General features: G+C 40.4%; 1 protein-coding gene and 1 long non-coding RNA gene across 2 annotated transcripts in view; one reads left to right on the forward strand and one right to left on the reverse strand.

Moving 5' to 3' along the window:
- LOC124135061 (neuronal acetylcholine receptor subunit alpha-10-like) overlaps nucleotides 1-13,462 on the forward strand; it is a 111,501-nt gene extending 98,039 nt beyond the window's left edge. Inside the window, exons 5-8 of the mRNA XM_046500239.2 lie at nucleotides 1,530-2,068; nucleotides 6,625-6,818; nucleotides 8,029-8,127; nucleotides 10,276-13,462. Coding sequence (XP_046356195.2) covers nucleotides 1,530-2,068; nucleotides 6,625-6,818; nucleotides 8,029-8,127; nucleotides 10,276-10,653 — 1,210 coding nt within the window. The 3' untranslated portion in view covers nucleotides 10,654-13,462. The remainder of the gene's footprint in view (nucleotides 1-1,529; nucleotides 2,069-6,624; nucleotides 6,819-8,028; nucleotides 8,128-10,275) is intronic.
- A 3,544-nt stretch (nucleotides 13,463-17,006) lies between these two features.
- Nucleotides 17,007-19,166, reverse strand: LOC125376887. Its single transcript, XR_007219369.1, has 2 exons — nucleotides 18,980-19,166; nucleotides 17,007-18,548 (listed from the first exon to the last, which is right to left on the reverse strand). It is a non-coding gene; the product is annotated as an uncharacterized LOC125376887 (long non-coding RNA).
- Between the last annotated feature and the right edge of the window lie 1,839 nt (nucleotides 19,167-21,005).

Raw genomic sequence — 21,005 nt, forward strand, 5'->3', positions numbered from 1 at the left:
GAAATATGTGTAAGTAATTTCTTCACTATACCAGCTTCTGATCCGGGGTCTGTCAGCACGACATCCGTTACTTACGTACCGCGTTACGTCGGGTTTTACTCCCATTATAACCGGGCATGCTGTGATATAATAGTGAATGAGTGAGTTTGGTTTAACGCCGCTTTTAACAGTATTCCAGTTATATCACGGCATGTCAGCTTAATTTGGGAGGAAAGCCCGAAGTGATGCAGGTCTCAGACGTTTACCACTTCGGTGAAACCCACGAGCACGGGTATGGTGCTGACAAACCTAGAAACATAATCGGGGCGAACCGGGATTCGAACCCACAATCATAGGTTTCTTGCGTGCCCAAGGGACGCAACTCTGCATAGCGAATCGCGGCGCCTTAGACGACTGGGCCACCCATGCCCCCGTGATGTAATAGAAATAACGTTCAATGCGGTTAAAATCAAGTGGTTCATCCTTTCTTTTCTCCTCATCTACAAGGTGTATCGCAGCATCACACGTGACATCGCAGGGCGATGCATGGCGGGGAACAGTAACACCGCATTATATACATCATGTTCATTATCATATATACATCGTCAACAGTAAAATTGTTCGTGTAAACCAATGTATCTTACCATTAATATTTGTCCCGGGAGCATTATTGGGGAAGTTGTTTAAGACACTGCAATGCACTGTATAGAGTAGCGTCCCTTTCTTGTTCAAGGATGCGAATTCAAGATTTGATTATGAATATTTGTGTGTCAGTACCATACCGTGCTCGTGGGTTTTTACCAAGGTGGTAAACGTCTCGGTTCACCTCCCATATCAGGATGACACGACGCGATATAACTGAAATATTGTTCAATCAGCTTTATGACCGCCTCCGTGGTCTAGTGGTTGAGCGTCCGCCCAGAGAGCGGAAGGTCCGGGGGTTCGATCCCCGACCCTGTCATACCAAAAGACGTTAAAAGATGGTACTTGTTGTTACCCTGTCTGGCGCTCGGCATTAAGGGGCTAAAACAAGGACTGGTCGGCTCGGAGTCGGTATACAGTGTTTGAGTGGGGTATTCATGTTATGCGGTATGGTATCTCAGTGGGCTAGCACTATGAATCGGCATCAGTCCGGACTAGTACAAGCAGCCACACAAACACACACACACGTACATGCACGTCGCTATATAAGTGCAATAATCTTGGACGCGACGTTAAACCCCATTTCACCTCACCTCAATCGGCTTTAACCCAACTGACTCACGAACTCGTTTTGTCGTGGCATTGGCTGGCTCATCAGGTAGTGCTTTCACATTTCAATGAAGTAACCAGGTTCCGCTCTGTTATGGATACGTTGTAATATTCATTCTAACGTCCCCTCTATGATGTAGCTATGTTACATTTCACCGGCCCTCATCAAAACCTACACACAACCCAGCTTACTCAATCCCTCACTCAGTCCATACAGTATAGCATTAACGACTGCACGTCAGCACACAGGAAACGTTACCGTGACCTTCACCTTAACTCTATTTACCTTCACCTTGCAGCGCCGACGTCTCCTCCTTCTTCTCTTCAATAAGTTCCAACGTGATCGTCAACAACGATGGCAACGTGACGTGGTTGTCAATGGTGATCTTTAAAAGTTCGTGTTCTATCAACGTACGTTATTTCCCATTCGACGAACAGAATTGTTCCCTGTTGTTTTCTTCGTGGACTTACGACGGTTTGCAACTGGACCTCATCATGAATTCTCCCCATGGCGACACGTCCAACTACATCCACAACAGCGAATGGCTGCTCGTCAAGCTATTGGTGAAGAGAAACGTGGTGTACTATTCTTGCTGTGACGCGCCGTACCCGGATATAACCTACTATATTCACATCAGGCGACGCCCGCTGTTCTATATATTCAACATGATATTGCCGTGTATATTGATAACGTTGGTGGCGTTGTTAGGGTTCTATATACCCTCAGACTCAGGAGAGAAGGTGACAATGGGGATTACGACGTTGCTGTCGATGACGGTGTTCATGATGTTGGTGACGGAGAATATGCCTCCGACGTCGGATGTGCTACCTCTTATAGGTAAGTCATGACCTCTTATTGACGGGTGCCATCGATGGGAACGGTACGCACGTCTTTTCCCGAACACCCGGTGTCATATCTATATGGTTGTGATTCATGAACACATGCTTATCATACACATTGTAGTCACAATCTGCTTCCATCGAGATTGTTTATCATTATGGAAAGGATTTTGTCGCTTTATATTTATGATAAACGTCAGATAAGCAGCTTCTTGTAGACCGTAAGTCTTGACCCTTTCTTTATGATAGACATCGGATGTGCTACCTCTCATAAATTATTAACCCGTGAAGATCTGGGTTAGAATAGATCTTCAGCATCCCATGCTTGCCGTGAGAGGCGACTAACGGGATCGGAAGGTCAGGCTCGCTGACTTGGTTGATGCATGTCATCGTATCGTATCCCAATTGCGTGGATCGATGTTCTTGATGCCAATCACTGGATTGTCTAGTCCAGACTCGATAATTTACCAACCGCCGTCATATAGCTGGAATATTGCTGAGTGTGTGCGGCGGAGTTAAACAACAAACAAACAAATCATAAATTATGATTTATTACTCTAAAAAGGGTCTATCGGTTCTTTCATATTACTAGTACTATCGTTAATCTGTCATGTCAGCTACATGTGCAGTGATGTGATAAAATCGATTGACCCTTAATTTTTGTTCAGTTGTATTGATAAGTTCTGATCTATTTGTTTATGACTTACGTCTGAAGTGATGCCTCTTATTTAGTTCTGATGAAACATTTATAAAACATTTAACAGTAGTATTTTAACAGGTTTGGATGTTTTAGAATATTTTGGTATATGTGTTAAGTGATGATATGAGCATTGTGAGATATTTAATTAGCATTGGTCATGATCATGGTCACCCTCAGTGAACTTTCTCGTTATGGTACAGTCCGTGTGGCATAGCTGCCCTTGACCTGTTAAAACCTATGTACGTGTACAAGCGCTGAAAGGCGGCCAAGGAGCGTGTATCACAAGCGCTGTTTAATCCCATTACGAGGCTTACATTATCGTGTTATTTTTAGCGCCACAGGGTTTTTTTGTCATATAAGCCCAACTGGTAGTAATATCACTGGTGTCATGTGCAGAAGGGGGAGTCCCCGGTGGCATATTTAGACCACGTGTTACTTTATGTCTTCCAGTCTTTGGTTACCGCTCGATGGCTTCCTCTAAGATTCTCTAGCAAAGGAAATGCCAAAGTGTTCGTTCGTCATACCGACAACTCGAACTCAATTCCTACGCGGAATGTTACAGTTTCTCCATCACTTTTTCGATTGAGGTTTTTTCGATTGATACCTCAATGAACCTAACCCAATTCACAGTCAAACCTTATAATTAAATTCAACGTCGATAACATGTGCTATGTACAATTGATTAATGAAATACAGTTACATAAATCACAGTAGACAAAAACGACGAGATGGATAAACATTTCAGGCGTAGAATTACATACTGTGGCCTCACATCAATCAGGTGATTGTTTAAGTTATGTACATAATTTGACACGCCCACAAAGTCAGCAGCCAGTCAACATAGAGTAACATGAAACAAATTCATAGTACCTGTCAATCAAGATCAGGAACTGCAACAGCCAGACTGTAACGAACCGGAACAAATATGTCCGGGAGAAGGCGGCTGTTTCAGATAATTGGTCAGAAACCGCCAGATTCAAACATTAGTTCCCTGAGAACTACAAGACACAGTTGGAAACATGCGAGTTAGAATTCATTTCAAACCTGCATTATTCCGACTGTGTAAAAATGTTGATCCCAGGCGAGCGACTAAAAACACCAGTAGAGCGAGCCTGCACGTTTGCTGTTTTATACCTTCTCGGCCTTTGGTCTCGAAAGGTGGTTCGGACAATGACTATGCATGAGTTTCGCTCAAGAGTCCTGTGCCGAATGATACAGGTGAGACGAAGGGGGATTCCTGTAATTGGGAGTCCCCGACATTCCGTTCTAGTAAATACAAGATTTATGGATGAAGAACTTCTTAATTACAATTAGGAGCTACGTTATTACGGTGTAGGTTCTAACACCGTTATCAAGCAAGTGATGTACAGTGTATGGTTGACAAGTATATATACAGGCAGGAGGCATTGTGTATACAATTGAGAAGGGGGTAAGATGCAATTACACTGGAGTGGAGAAGCCTGTTATGTACACAGAAGTTTATGTACTTGTCAACCATATTCTGTACAACACTGGAGAGGTCGGGTAGCCTAGTGGATGAAACGTTCGCTCGTTTCGCTGCCAGGGAAGACTTCACTGACAGCACTGATCACATCTGGGGAGAGTTCTACACCAGTCCTTGCACCAACAATGTCCTTCAACAATCTAAATAATCTAACACAAGTCTGCTTGGTCTTGTTTGGGAGCAGCGAAAATGCCACAGGATACATTTTGCCATCCACCAGACAATGAATAATGTACACCTGCAATCACAAGCTAGGGCAAACAAAGAAAGTACCATCCATAAACATGATGTCAGCTTCACTCAGTATTTCCAACACCTCAGTGGTTGCAAACACCAGTAGTCTGTCATCTACGCCGTCATCTACGTACAGGAAGTCTCTGCCATCGTCTGTCTTGGTCCGTGGATCGTCCAGGTTGACGTTGGCTCTGGATTCAGGAACTGGCGGAACCGACTTGGCTCTATGTCTGTACAATGCGGCTTGTACAGTGGCAAAGGGTTATAATACCCATTGATATGATAGGGTGGTACAACTGACCATTATAAATATTGTAGGCCATATGGGGTGTAGGCGATATGAGGGCAAGCCCCAGATTCGATCTCCTCTATATCCCATCTGAAATCATTAAAGGAAGCCATTAAGCGGTACCCAAAGGCTGGAAGACTTATTATAACACGTGACTTTAATAGCTGAAAATGGAATTCCTGTTGTGCACAGGACACCAGTGTTAAAGCAACCAATTAAGACGTCTGTGTAGAAATGTAATACGTCAACACCTGAGAATAACCAGTCTCGGTTATATGGGAGGCATTTGGAATTAAGCGCATGGAATGAACGCTCGGTGGCTATTCTGAAGTTACTACATGTACACAATGGCTCACTGAAGTAAGAAATGCTAGTATTTCGTATTTATTCATGAGTCGGGGAGTCCGCAACCTCAAACGGAGTGTTAAGTCACATGGTCACATAGAATGTTGAGCAACGTGAATATTTCATACACTATATTGGAATCCGGTCTTTTGAGCTGTAATTCTCTCCAAGGAACCGTTACTCGTTTCGCTGATTAAGTCGCTAATGAAACTCCTTGAATTGATTAGGAAGAACCTTTGCAGATACAAAAAACATGCAAGCAATCGGACAATTGAAATTATTTTAAAACAAAAGTGGAATCAAACGAGGATTTTTTACCAACTTCACCATTTTTGCTCAGTTTGATATCGGCTTTTACATTTGATAAAGTCGACTCACGGAGCTCGTGCTATCAAAGCTCAATTTCATTCCAGGGCTTCCAAGGGGATCGTTAAATATGAGTTTCAAAGTGATGCAATCACACGATATTGCGATGTAAAACTGTCGAAATCAATACTTGTTTAGTATGCCAAGTAATTATGGTTGGTCTCCGAGGATAATGACATTTGCCATTTTGTAGTTGGATTCATCTAGCTTGTTTTAATTATTAAGATCGTGTTCGGACGAAATAATATGTTTTTGTAGACAGGGACAACGTTTGATGAAACATATTATTATTTTCAGGAGCAATAATTACGCATGTTCAAATCATTGAATTGTTCTGAAACATGGTTTAGTTTTGGACTTGTATTAGCATGCTGACCTTGATACTCTCACCCATTTCATCTCTCGATTCAACAGGGATTTCCAGCAGAGTTTGTGTGGCTCAGTCACGTACACGTAGGCACCACTCTGTAATTTTGGTCCAATAGGCGTGCCTTGATCCTGTGTTGGTGTGTTTGAAATCAGGATCTTACCCTGAGGAACATCCTTCGTTTATAAGCGACATAAACGGTTTCATCAAAGTATTAAACCTCTTTGGCCTACATTACTTATGAACATAAAACAATGTTAATAGTTTTAATCAGCATTATTCTGATTCATACACAGAACGATATATGAACTGCGGGCTAAAGAAATATACCTTTGAAAATTGGATTTGGCTAAGAAATGCAACCGTTATAAAAAAAGTTACTTGGATGAAAACAGTCGCCGACACACTTCAAAACTTAATCTCCCAAAACACAACTATCAAATACATCACCGTCGAATAAGCACGATGTCTTGATTGTTTCATTTTTAGACACCATCAAATAGGGTGTATACAACGATGATGAAACAACGCCAATAGGAGGACATCACCCTGGCCAACCCTTGTGTCACGGGGCACCATCGACTAACCAATTTTTGTTTGTTTCATTTTCAGCTATCATCTAACATGGATGTATATATTCTCTTGCCCAGCAGTTAAGCTAAAATGCTGTTCACATTGGTCTTCAATCAACTCACTGTTCATCCCAAGTAGCTATATGGCTAATGCGATCACTTTATCCTGTGTTGCAGGGATCTACTACGGTATGACGATATTCATCGTTTCCTTCGCAACGGGTATGACAGTGTTCACCCTGAATATTCACCACAAAGGCACAAGGGGTAGAGAGGTACCAAGCGTCATCAGGAAGATCGCTTTCAGCTGCCTGGCGAAGATGTTCTGCATCAAAGTACAGCGCGCAAAAACACCTGCAGCAACTGCAGTGGTAAGTAGGCAAGATGGTTGTGTCGAACTCTTAATTGTGTCGAAGGTCCTCGTCTACTTTGGGTATTACAGACACCAAGTTATTATAAATAATGTAATTTTAAGCTCATTATTCATGTGACCATCCTGGGGCTACGAGTTGTATCGAATTATCCGTTGTTCGAGACAAGCGACAGCAAGATACTGGATATAGCGAAACCAAAGGATCGCGTTACCTGTAAAACTGCAACCCTTGCAGAGAATCTCGTGTTTGATTGCAACCATAGTATTTAATTACGTGTTGAATGAATTAATTGTAAGATTTCAAACCTAACAGTGAATTACGTATTAGATTGCAACCCTAGGTGTTAACAGATGTATTCCATATCGACCCTTTTATTGAATTACGTGTTAGATCGCAAACAAAACATGGAATTACTTGACTGTTATATTGCAACCCTAGTTTTAAGTTACGTGTTAGATTGAAACCCTTGTATGAAATGACGCGTTGGAATGCAACGCTAATGTTGCATTACGTGTTAGATTCCAACCTTAGAATTGAATTTCATGTTTGACTGCAATCCTGGTATTCAATTCAATTTCTTTATTCAACGTACTGAGGAGGCCACAGGCCTATAGTACAATCATGATTACAGGAGCAATTGGTACAATCATATAATTTCCAAACTTGATTTTCTTTGTATAAAAGCATGATATATGTACATAGAAAAAATTCTGATGGTTTCAGTGTTGCTAGTGGTCATTAATAGTTTAAAATTAAATGTACAATGGTTTACATAAAAATATTTTGGTAAATATATTTTTCTTAGTTCATCATAATGCGGGCATACTAGTAAAAAGTGATACTCGTCCTCAATTAATCCTAGGTCACATAGTGGACAGAGTCTATTTAATCCTTGTATTCAATTACGCTTTAGATTGCAAGCCAAGTATTAAACAACGTTGGTACCGGTGTAACATTGTGTAATACATCTTGCTAAAAAAAGAAACACTAAAATACACAGCGCATCATGTTATGCAATCGGGTTATTGCAACAATAACAGATGGGGATGCTGACTGAGATATCCTGATCAATAGTACGTTAATCAGCTTGCTCCCACCCCCACTCCTCCCCCTCCCCCCTCCGACCCTCCCCCTCCCATTGTTAATGTGTAAACGGGGTGACCCCACTGAATCTGCTTCTATCAGACTCGCTTACCTAATGTTTCAGTTCACACCAGACTGCAATGGAACGACCGGAAGTAGTTCCTACATCCGCTTTAAAATGGCGCCTCAAAGCGACCCGGAGAGTGTGCCATCAAAGACAGTTGTAAGTTTCCTGTTGGGTGGGATTTATGTATATGTTGCTGTGCAGTAAATCAAGACCCAATCTCATCAGTAACAGTGACGTTAACGGTTAGTGCTGGGATGCTCATAAGGTGAAATTAGACTTAGACTCTTAATCAGCTTACACATCGTTCGTGGTGTTAAATCAACTGTTATAATGATTGATGATTCGCAATAATCAAATAAATTATTATTTAATTTAAAAACGTTAATGGATTCAACTGATAATTTTTTTCAACGAACAAGGTCTGATGAATTATTGTATGTTTTGTGATTTTCTATCAATGTCTATAAAAGTTCAGTAATATTCTCACTGAAGTTGTCCGGATTATCAAATTTCGGGATGCATGTATTATGTTACGAAGTAATATGACACGGAGGAGTGCCCAGTTATCGTGAGGTAGGTGGGGTGTCCGGATTAATTGTGTCCGTATTAACGAGGTTCCACTGTTGCTGTCTCTGCGCGATATGTTTGGTTAGTACTGTCGCCCTTAATACATAAAATCTGGTTCGATTCACCACGTGGTAAAATGTGTTCCCGGTGAAGTAATGAAACACTATTACAAGCAGAGTATAACCCATGTGCAGTCACTCATTCTCCCACTCCCCGTGGGGCCCCGGGGTAACTGTGTCCCCACTGCTGGTTGTAAGAGGGGACTGAATTGGGCTACCCATGAAAATCCGGATTAGAATTGATCTTCAGTAACCTGTGCTTGTCGTAAGAGGCGACTGACTGGATCGGTGGTCAGGCTCACCGAACTAAATATTGCGTTAATGTGGTATGAACCAATAGACATCAGCACACACTCCCCACAGTTCACACAAGTTGTTTTACCCGTGAAGATCCGGGCTAGAAGTATGGATTAAAGCACGCCTCCGAGGTTCTGGTTGAAGATGTAAACCCGGGAGTCAGGGAAAAGCCCGAGCGCCGGGGCCCCCGTGGTCAGAGTTTTACTTTTTTTAACCTAAACCGAGGAGGCGTGTTTTATCCAACTTATGAACCGACTTAATGCAAGAAATAACAGAAAAAATGGACATACCTTATAGTGAAACAATACAGTGTATCGCGGTATAAAAGGAATTCGCTCAAAGCGTGCGATAGAAAAAACACGTGCAGCATGGACTAGCTGGAGTCATGACATGATAAACTAACTCAACATCTCGTAATCACCTGCCCCGGTAGCTCAGTACTAGTGGTCAAGCAGTGGTTACCAAACTTAACACGATATGTGATGTTGCAGGTTACAAAATTGTAAATTTTTAAACACTCATCAAACACAATTGTGTTCACATCAAGAGTCAAGTTAATTGTAAAACCTAGGTATTACAGTTGACATGTCTTCATCAGGTCCCGGACATTCCATCACAATGTTCCAGGTATTGTTGATATTGCCTACCAAGGAAGTTCCTCACCATTTAGAAGAACCTTCTGTTACTGTAGTATGATTTTTTGGGTTTGGTTTGTTGTTTTACGCCGCACTCAGCAATATTAGAGCTATATGACGGTGGTCTGTAAATAATCGAGTCTGGACCAGACAATCCAGTGATTTACATCATGAACATCGATCCACGCAATTGGGATCGATGACATGCATCAACCAAGTCAGCGAGTCTGACCACCCGATCCCGTTAGTCGCCTTTTACGACAAGCATAGTCGCCTTTTACGGCAAGCATGAGTTGCTGAAGACCTATTCTAACCCGGATCTTCACGGGTGACTGTAGTATGACGTCATCAGGGGTTTAAAAAAGATCTTCAGCAACCCAGACTTCTCGTTAAAGGCGACTAACGGGATCGGGTGGTCAGACTCGCTGGCTTTGTTGATGCATGTCATCGTATCCCAATTAATTACATCGATGCTCATGATGTCAATCACTGGCTGGTCTGGTCCAGACGCGAATATGTACAGGCCGCCGTCATATAGCTGGAATATTGCTGAATACGGCGTTAAACAACAACAAACATCATCTATGACATCGATACTCACTTGCACCATAATTCGTGTCATTTAAGTAAGGAATCATTTAGATCTCTGATCATAGACTCCCTGTAGCGTGCTATTTCCGTGACAAAGTTTTATGCCAAAGTATTGTAAGGGTCAACAAGTAAGCATTGCTTTTGTTTTCGTGCAGGATTTCAAACCCGGTGCCCCCGAGGTCCCGCCAACAATAGACATGGTGGATGTGAAGCTTGAAGACCCCTTGTCAACAAATGGCGGGTTCGGAACACACTTCCCTCGCTTCCGGTCTGGACAAGCCGGAAGTAGTGCCGTGGTGGAGAACTTTGAGCAACAATTCATGCGGGTTCTACAAAAAGTATATCAGACAATTGAACAAAACGAAATAAGATTAGCGGACCAGGACAGACGGGAAGCTATCAAAATAGAATGGCAGCAGGTTGCCCAGATAGTAGATAGAATGCTATTATCAGGATTTGTGGCGCTCACAATGGTTATAACAGGCGTTGTACTGCTCGGAGCACCGGCGTCTGTCAGCAGCATGACGTCATAATATGTGATACCGGTATGGTACGGGAGGAAGGTTGGACAGAGGACTGTGAATATTGGTCAACTTTACATACCACCATGTTGGTATTTTGTAGGAACAGCACGGATGATCTTTACTGAAATGCATTTGTTATAAAGTGCGAAGGTTGTCAATATCTGTCTCTGATTCACATTGGGAGGCTGTTTTGTTGTAATCGTCGTTGGATGCATGTTGCAGTTAAATTGGTAAATATTTTAGAAAGGGATAATGGACTTTTTAAGTTGTCTAGTGCGGATACGAAGTTAATGTGACTTCCGGTTCAGATATATTTCAATATGCTATTTGAAGTAACAGATTGCCCGTATCAGAGATCCAAAACGGTAAAAATAAGTCTGTTGTATGACCTACATTCATCTATCTGACTGTTTCGCTGAATACCAAGGTATTAACACTTGGTATGGTGGCATTACACTCGACGGTCTATCCAGGAGAGTCATCAATGGTTGGTTGGTGAATATACATATATTAACGGGCAATATGGTAACGTCACTTTTATCAACATGGTAACTTAATCTGACACGCCTAGTATATCTCAATTCTATAGACCCTAAAGAACCTACCAGGATCCGAATGTCGTGAGATTCTACCCATTATGGTTCTTGGTGCGTCAACAACCTAACTGTTTCTACAGTTCCTATTAATAACTGTACATGTTTACGACCTCATTCTCGATTGGTTTTCCTCCCAAATTGAGCTGTGAAATAACTTGGATATTGTACATTGCGACGTTTAACCAACCTTGCCCACTCATGTTTGACGATGACGACATTGTCAGTGGGAAAGAATGTGTTCATGCAGTATTCGGAACATACAGGCCTACAGGGCATGAACACCATGTGGCAGATGACCAAAAGCGCTGGCGCTTTTTACTATGCCTATATCCTTCTTGAAGGTTTGACCAGGTAACACTACATGTTTGACTAGGTGACACGACATGCATAACCAGGTGGCATTTTGTAACCAGAAGCTACATGTCCGACCGAGTGGCATTCCTTCTTTGAACGGAAGCTACATGTTTGACCGAGTGGCATTCCTTCTTTGACCGGAAGCTACATGTTTGACCGGGTGATACTGCATATTTGACCGGGTGGTATTTCTTGTTTGACCACGAGAAGCTACATTTTTGCCCGGGTGACTCTAGATGTTTGGCCAGGTGACACTACATGTTTGACTGGGTGACACTGTATATGCATGTTTGACTGATCGACACAAAATAGTTGACCAAGTACACTACATGTACATGATGACACCACATGTTTGAGCAGGTTGCGCTACATTAACATGTTTGACTGGGTGACACTAGATGTTTGACCCGGTGACGCAACGTACTTTTCCAGTAGCGTCACCCTGAGAAACATATGTTTCGATTCCCGTGTCCGCAGACTCCCTTATAACTTTTTGATACAACAGTTCACCGGAAAGTCCGCACGTTGTTCGCTGTTTCCATGGAGACGTTTTAATGGATAGACTTTAAAGGATTTGAAAAAAAGTGACTTGGCATCTTATTCATGATGACGATTCCAATGTGAGGATATATTCAATTGGAGCAAACACGTGGGACTGTGGAGATCAAAGTGTGTTGAGACGTTTCCAATCTGAAACTGATATATCAGCAAAGAAAGTTTCCCTGTATGCGACAGAACTGTACTGGCAAACCCTACTAATCCGGACTACACCGTTCCAAGTGAAATCTCCGGATTATCACATATCAGGATAAACGAGTTATTGGTATGTGATCACCCTTTAATATATTTATAACGTTCACGACTGTAATGATCCGGGAAAGAGGGGTTCTGGATTAATGAGGTTTGGCTGTATGTAAGTGGTTGTATTTCACTCCTTGCATTCTTAAGGTGCTGCACCTTGTCCGAGTTAGTTCATTCCACTACGTAATGACATTTGATCACGGAAGCATGTCACGTAAAGCAACCTTTTGGTCAAGAAATTATTTTTCTTGATGTCATTAATGATACGGATATTAATGAAGCGAATATATATATATGTTTGAACTTACTATAGGTGATAAGTTCAATGTAGATTAACTCTGACTTGCTTTGACTGATATGGGTTGTCAATATCTCGACTACGCTCGGAAGGGAATCCTCGAATTAACATGAAGATGGCTGCATTGGTGTTGGTACAGGTGAAGGTTTCTCTCATTCATGGTGGAGTAGCATCAAGGTAACGGCGTTGTATCCTCACACCAATGACCCGAGATCGATTCCCCTGTATGCAGTGCATGAAACACATTTTATTGGTTAAAAGTGTTGCCAACAAAGGATTCGTAACATTGCATTAAAGTTTAAAACAGAGAAACAAAACATATTCACAGCTGTCACTCCACCAGTCGAATCTGAGGCAAGAAAAGTTCAAAAATATTTTTGGTTCTCATGGCTTTTTCAAAACTGATAAGTTTGGGAGGGAGATTTTTATGATTTTCTTGGTAGGTTGCAAATTGTTAAGGGAAACGTCTTGTGTACTACTGAGCTCATTGTGCAATTCTCCATGCTGCTTGACGTATGAAAAGACAGGACAACGAATCGGACACACTATGATTGTGTGCAAAAAGTCGGAATGTAGGGCCAAAACGAGTTGAAAGCTTTTCTTAACAGTTTGAAAATATTACACTATTGGTAGTCTTTCAGATCCGAGAACATATATCTTATCAAACATATTGTTTGAATCACCATCAGGCTCTAGCAATCTGTTCTCATCCACTCTTCCTCAATGAGTGAGGATTCCGTTTTTTTAAAACGTTTACATAAGGCTGAAATTTTTTTTTTAAAAATTGGTTCTCAGGCAACGGCTTTTGAAAATATAGTGCATATACTAGCATGTAACCAAATAAACAATGCGTACAATCAACCTGGGAAAGGGCACCCTTACATAAATGTATTCCTTGATGAGTAAAATACTGGAATACAGTATTTGACTACCGTGGGACTTGGCATATTAAAGGATTTTTTTTACGAATGGAAATAAAAACAAAACGTGCGGCGAACTTTATGATGATGCAGGCAGTGCCTGAGAACAAAGACAATTATTATTTTTTTAGGCCAACATTATTGCCGAGACTGTGTGTGAGTGAGGATAAACAAGGACAAGGTTAGAGGCGGGTAGGTCAGGAGTAACAATAGTTTATTTCAGAAGGCTCATAATGTATTCAACGAGCTATCGGAATCAATTCATGATCAATGAACCAGAATTCAAGGTGATCAGATGTTATTATATATAAGTACATCTGTTCAGGTAATTTCAATTTACGAAAGACATATCTATATGTAATCTGACCTTGTACATTTTTATGCAAACGGTGTTGATGTTAATTTATTGCCTGTGTAAATATATCCGTTCAGTACGGACAGAATTCTCTGGCATATTTGAACAAGGGAGATAACTGGATCTGATTATGATGTTATAACACAATCTATTCATTTCATTGAAACAAAAATATATTTATGGTCACGTGTATGTGTATCATATTGACTTTATATTCGGGATTTAGCCCTGCTATGTACATAAGCTACACGTCAATCACCTCTACCGAGTGTAATACGCACTCATTAGATAACATCTCCCTTGAACATGTATATATATATATATATATAAATTACTTACATAATCTAATTGTTCGCATTGTAGAGGTATTCATTATGAAGCTTATATAGTTTAGTGTGTGGGTGATTTCTTCTTGGTGTAAGGTTATTATAATTTAACAGTATACATTTTCAGCAAAGGTCTTATTGTAAGAGACTATGACATCAACAAACACGTAGAGACACAATTCAGATTTCAGGTAGAATAGAGTCACCAGATTAGTTCCCACAACGACTGGACCAATGATCCTAATCTCGGAAGTCAGGATCAATCGTGATCATTCGGCTAATCCCGCTGACCACTTAAATACCTCAACACTGGCGTAGTGATATCACACAGTCATACTGGTCTGTATATCGCCAACATATAGTTCGCACATTGTGGTGGCGGATTTGGAAAACTGTTGACTATTTGGCAAACATAACTTATAGTTATTGCCTTAGATTGCAAACAGATCTTTCAGTAATTCTATCAGTGCCCATACTTGTGTTCCGGGGACCCTGTTGTGCGTTATATCATGTGATAATCACGTGACTGGAATTGGCTCCAGTGTGGAATACGACCGTGACTGTACAAATCGATTGTTCATTACCGTCACACTTCGACACATTCTCTGAACACACTATTTGTTTTTCCTTGGTCCTGAAACCAAATCGAATAATTATTGACCATCAAAATTGTTATATTTGTAATTAGAACGAATTCTGAAAGAAAAACGATATGTGACATTTTGTAGAATGTTTATTGTTGATTTGTATGATACTTTACAATATAGTCAATTTTAAGTTTGAATACTATCATATCAACAGCACATTTAGCGCTGCAGTGACCTTTTTTATTATCATAGTAATTCAATTGTCTCTCTGGATTTTTTTTATTTCTAGATTAGCTCACGTCATTCTTAATGCGGCAAAATTATTAAACCAGAATTTTGTACACAGCAAAGGCGGATACAGCACGTACCACACTTTGTTTGCTCTACCACATCTAGCGTCATGTGAACCTCGCAATTCAGAATTTAAAAGAGGGCTAAAAAAGAAAGAAAACATAAATTTCGAAAATAACAACTTAGTGCCAAGGGAGGCAGACTATTTGATATCGGGGTTAGAGTTGGTTGGGGGGGGGGGGGGGGGAGCTTGAAAGAAAAAAGAAATTATTTACGAAAATACTGGACACGTATTTTCCCCCTGGTTTCACACTGAACAAAATAGTTTATGTAAAAATATATAATTGTTAATTTACTTTTAGAAAAAAATGTATGTATTGATCCAGTATCTGCAACAGTCATCTGTCTCAAGCAAAACTCCCCCCAACCCCAGAATAAAAAGCAAGCTTGGGGGATGTGCAGTGATGTCTCATACCACAGGTCTCCGTTAAGGGATAAAGGAAAAGATAACAAAGGTATTCGCGTTTTACAAACCCAGACCCACGACAAGGGATCACGTCATTTTTTGGCCCCGATTTATCGCCCTAGATGACTTTGGCTGGTATTTGCTACGATAATATTAGGCGCTCTTTTTGGAGACTTGAACCCATGATAGGCTTAGTGCAAAGGTAGCTTTGTGGGACATGACCCACTCCCCCAAAGCAATATCTGCTCTACGACTATTGTCAGTTCGAACATTCGAGTTACATGGTCTTAATTCATGACGCCAGCCATTTAAACGTGTCTGACATAACAGTCATTAATCATTTGCACAACGAACTTAGACCTTGGCGTGTTTTGACAAAGATGGGATTTGAAATAGAAATTAGCTAAGACTAAAAAAGCGAGTAACATGCACGTGAACTGTCATTGCCAGAGAATAACCAGTTTTGATTTTCAAACGGAACAGATTACTTTGGGTGTAAAATGCAAAATATCTGCGAAAATAATGTGACTGGAAAAGTCATCACTGCCGACACTGGACATTGCGAAGTGCAACTAGATTAATGAATACATCAAACGCCGAGTTCCGATTGATGGTTCAGATTTGTGGTTACTGAACGCGCTTCATAGGACTCTGAGAACAAGGGCTACTTTCTAGAATATGCCAAGCATCCTTTCCTCGGTACAATGATTTGCATCCGTGTCGTGGAACTCTCGTGTATGTACTCGACATTCACAATTAAAGGATGGAAAAGAGTGATAGTGTTAATTAGCAAATTGATCCTATGGGTAGTGCTACATCTGTGTGGTGTATTCAGACAAATACAAGGATGCTGAAGCTATTAAGACATAATATACAGCTCATAACGCTGCTTGTGGCGTGTTTACATTTGTCCGGGATAAATTATTAATTCAGGATATGGGGGATTAATTTCGTTCAGGACACGTCTTTAATTGGGTTGGTGTTTGGAAGTGTGCGTTACCTTTGCTCGGGATCAAGTAATAATTTAGGTGATGGGGTATTAGGGTGGAGGTAGGTTGTGTGGGGGCGGTGGGGGAAGATTTTGGTGTTGGGTTTCTCGGAGGTGGGGGTGTAGATTATTATTCGTAGGGGCGGGTAGGGGTAGGATGTGTGTGTACATTCAGGTCGGGTAAGATTATTTATTAAGGCTATGGACAATTGTTTATCACTGCTGGAATGAACGTGCATTATATTAACAACGAAGAGAGACGCCTTTTGCTTTTTCCTTTACAATTCATATATTTATATTAATCAATCTTTCAATTCTTTCTTATCGAATCAGAAATCAGTTTACAGTCACTGTAGCACTATGTCATGTTTTTGTTTGACTTCAATGTCAAGTACAATGCTTTGAACACAGATGGCACACAAGGTACATCATTCTGAGATAGCTGATATGAGCGATGGCCAGATACGCGGGTGTGCAGGGACAACGATTTACTGAACTCCCGGGAACAGGAAGCATACACACATGTTTCATGCTGGCTGAAAAGGAAGCAAACACGAAATGGTTATACGATGCTCGTGTATTTGATACGGGCATTACAGTTGTGTTTTAAACCTTAAGTTTGCAATGTTTCGGCGACTGTTTTCGGCCTAGTAATGTTTTGATAACGTTTGTAATTTTTTGTTCAAAACCATTTTTTAAGTGTGTAATTTCTTCTACCCGGCAGTTTAGTATATAACTACCCCTTGACCCCTTCAATCCGTTTTTTGTGAGTCATCTTTATTTCCTCCCACTTGCGATCAGCAATATGCTTGTTGCGAACTACTGTCAACAATTCCCTGTTTCCTACGTGTGATTGAGTGTAATTATTCGTACATGCATCATTTCCAGAACAGTTACTTAAGACAGTGATAATCTGTTCGTCAGAATTAAAACCCCTGTTCTCTGGTAACCAAGGACACTAAATTTTCTTTCAAAATCCGGATACCCTTAACACGTGGTTGGTTCTTACGTACGGTCTGAGATAATATGTCAATATGAATTCCACATTTCCAGAACCTTTTTTATAAATATAACAGACTTTTTACTTTTGAATAATAGATTTGGACGAACACATAATCAGTTGTATAGCTTTATTGATTTAATTGTCTCTTTCAGTATGATTTAACTTGTACTTCAACACAATTGTTATAAAAAAGGGCTGTAAATATATTTCAAGACCCGTAAAAAATTGGTATGTCTTCACATTTTTCATCTCCACTAATACTAGAACACATTGTATCATGGTATTATTCTCCTTTGAAACAAATTGTCCAACAACCAACATTTATGCTGCATCGGGTGTAAGATTTTCAGCGCCGTGATATTACTGAAATACTGTTCCAAGCGGTGTTAAACGCTCAGTATTTCATGTACAGGGTGATATCCGTTTATGACGTCACAGTTGCTTCATCAGCTGTAACCCGGCATAAGTGCAATACAATGTAGATTCCAATCACTTCTCAATTACGAAATAAAGCATATTGCCATATCAAGCGTTTCACATTTCTTTTGTCTCAGATTGAGTGAGCCAGTATTATTAAACACGGGTTGGAGAAGTGATCTGAAGAAGTCACTGCAATGGATTGCTTCCCTTCACCGTGCATGGATCCTATGATCGTGGTTTCGTAAACCAAATATACTGCGACTGTGATCCTCCGTCCTCTCTATACTCGTGCTCGTGGGGTTCACCAAGTGGAAAAGGGAAAGGGACAAAGGGATTGCCATGACATAAGAAATCTGTCCATTGTACGAGACCGACTATCTTGAGTCTGTTTCCGGCATCCAAAAGACATTGACGCAGCTATTGTCCCAAGAAAGGACTAAGGCCAAATGATACCATTCATTTGGAAGATTTGTTGCCTCTCCTTCAGGAACTATTGGGACTGTAAGAAAAAGACTATATTTGGTGCCATAGAAGGAAATTAAACGACTCCAGTAACGTTTACTGATGGTTGTACACTAACAGCCTGCAGTATCGACTAGAAAGTATAATTCTTGATATATTGCTTTGAGAAGTTCGAACAAACCAGAAACACATTCCGCGCATGTTTTTAAGTTTGAACTTTGGGAACCAGGGAATTGATGCCATAAATTTATGTAACATCCTCAGAAAAAAATAATAATTCAAAATGTCCCACATTATTTAAAATTTCAGGAACCACCAACAATTGCATTTTTCAATACGAACACAATTTCATCCAGGTTGTTCAATTATAGGAACGTGTTGCTGTACGTGGACTTTTGATGTAAATTCCACTACGTGTGGCTGCCAAGACTCATCATTCTGCCAACAACCTGTATGCCATATACTCACAGGTGACTTCTCTATTGCTGACAATAACAAGCTTCGTCAATTATTCGAATATGGATGAACATATCTTGAGCATCAGCCTACCAATTGGGATCACAAGTTTAAAATCATGGTTGATGCTGTCGCAGCGTTTGCAAACAAACATGCCAAAACCTGTTGAACGTCTTTCGGGTCGGTTAAATCAATGCGTGATGTTGTCATTGGTAGGCACAAACTGAAACAGAGGAAACGGAATTGGAATAAACCCATTCTGTCCCAGCCAGCTGTCACCCAAAGCCTGGTAGCGCCACTTGAAACATTTGCAGTTGTTCCTACTGACAGGGTCTCCAAATACATAAACATTATATGTAAGCATCACTCAATTCATTGTTTGATCAAAGAACTTGGTATAAGTAATATATCAAATAATGCCACACGTAAAGACAGTATGTTAACGAAGTTTCATAAAAATCCGTACCCAGAGAGATATATTCCTGGGTCCAGCAAATGTATCACCAAATCCCTGTCTCAAAAGATTAACCATAATCTTTAATACAATCAAGGAATGGCTTTCTTCATATGACCAAAGAGTATTTGAGACAAGTGGAAATAAATGATACCATGTGGATTCTCTAAAAGTCGAAGAATTTGCTTGATTCTTTTGCAATCTAAGAAATGAGCCAAGTTCAATTCTGTAAAAATATTTGATGCTTCAACTTTGTACAGCATTATCCCAAAAACAAACTTTATACCTTAAACCATGGTACATTTGTCACTAAACGTGATGAAAATATATAGTTACATACCTATATACATAGATTCCGGACAATTTTTACAAAGAATAGCAATATTTAATGCTATCTGAAGTTTACTGAGAAAATAATATGTGAAACGTTGGACTGCCAAGAAGTTTAACTTGCACTTGAAATATCTGATATCGTTTAATAACCATCAAATAGTCAATTCCCTTCTACGGCTTTACCCGCCTGAACGAGAAATAAATAGGACCAGTGAGGCCGATTCATGTTTCGGATTTCAATCTATGCATAAAGATTCAGAGTGACAAAGGAATATCTACAAGACTGTATGACAAGACGACTTTTCACAACGTTTGAAGTACAATCGAGAATGCTCGTTCAAAGTCGACTTCAAAGGGGCGTCATATGACTCTTGCTGAAGGTCAAGGTTACAACATTCAAGGCCACAGTAAAGCTTTCAAAACGTTTTATACGGTGGAAATTTCCAAATTTGTTGCATCAGTGACAAAATGAATTCCGATCCAATTGTCAAGTTTTTGTTTTCTCAAGTGTACAATTGACTTGCTTTTGCATGTGTTTGTGGTGGGTGCCAACGAAGACCACGCTCACCTTTTCGCGAACAATTTGTATCGTCACGATTTAATAGTGATTCATAACTTATACTCCTTATATAATCGGAATCGTACACTCGATTTCTTATGAATATGGAAATTGTTTTGTCGCTTGTATTATTAAAAAATGTAAGAGTTTTGTCGCTTTTATTCACACGTACTACCGGAAATCACAACGTCAAGAATACCCCACCCACCTAATCATGCATTGCCACCCAGACAAATGCTACAGTTCGTGATGTAGTGGTGCTCTTTTGATTAAGCAACATTTGTATTCACTGTACGGTAGATTTGACCTTCACTCGTCAGTTCCACAAAAGCAATCGATGATTTTTAGTTTGATAATGTTCAGTGTTCATGCAAAACACATTTCTTTTAACTCTAGTTTTCCAAAAACAACAAAGGTTTCATTGTGATGAGGTTTAGATGAGTTTCAATATATTGATAAATTGACATAGCTACCTCCAGGGCATAGTTATTAAAGTCAATGATGCCACGGCACGTTCAGGTAACATGGAAATCCTATTATGTTAATTCAATAAACCTTCAACTAACGGTATGAACGCCCGTGCACATAGACATTGGGAGGTACAGACATACAGCGTAATAATGCGTAGGTAACAGCATTAAACATCGTATTTTGCAAGGGGGCACGGGTGGCCCAGTCGTCTAAGGCGCCGC

This window comes from Haliotis rufescens, unplaced genomic scaffold (assembly GCF_023055435.1).
Source record: "Haliotis rufescens isolate VD_foot unplaced genomic scaffold, xgHalRufe1.0.p SCAF_10, whole genome shotgun sequence".
NCBI lineage: Eukaryota > Metazoa > Mollusca > Gastropoda > Lepetellida > Haliotidae > Haliotis > Haliotis rufescens.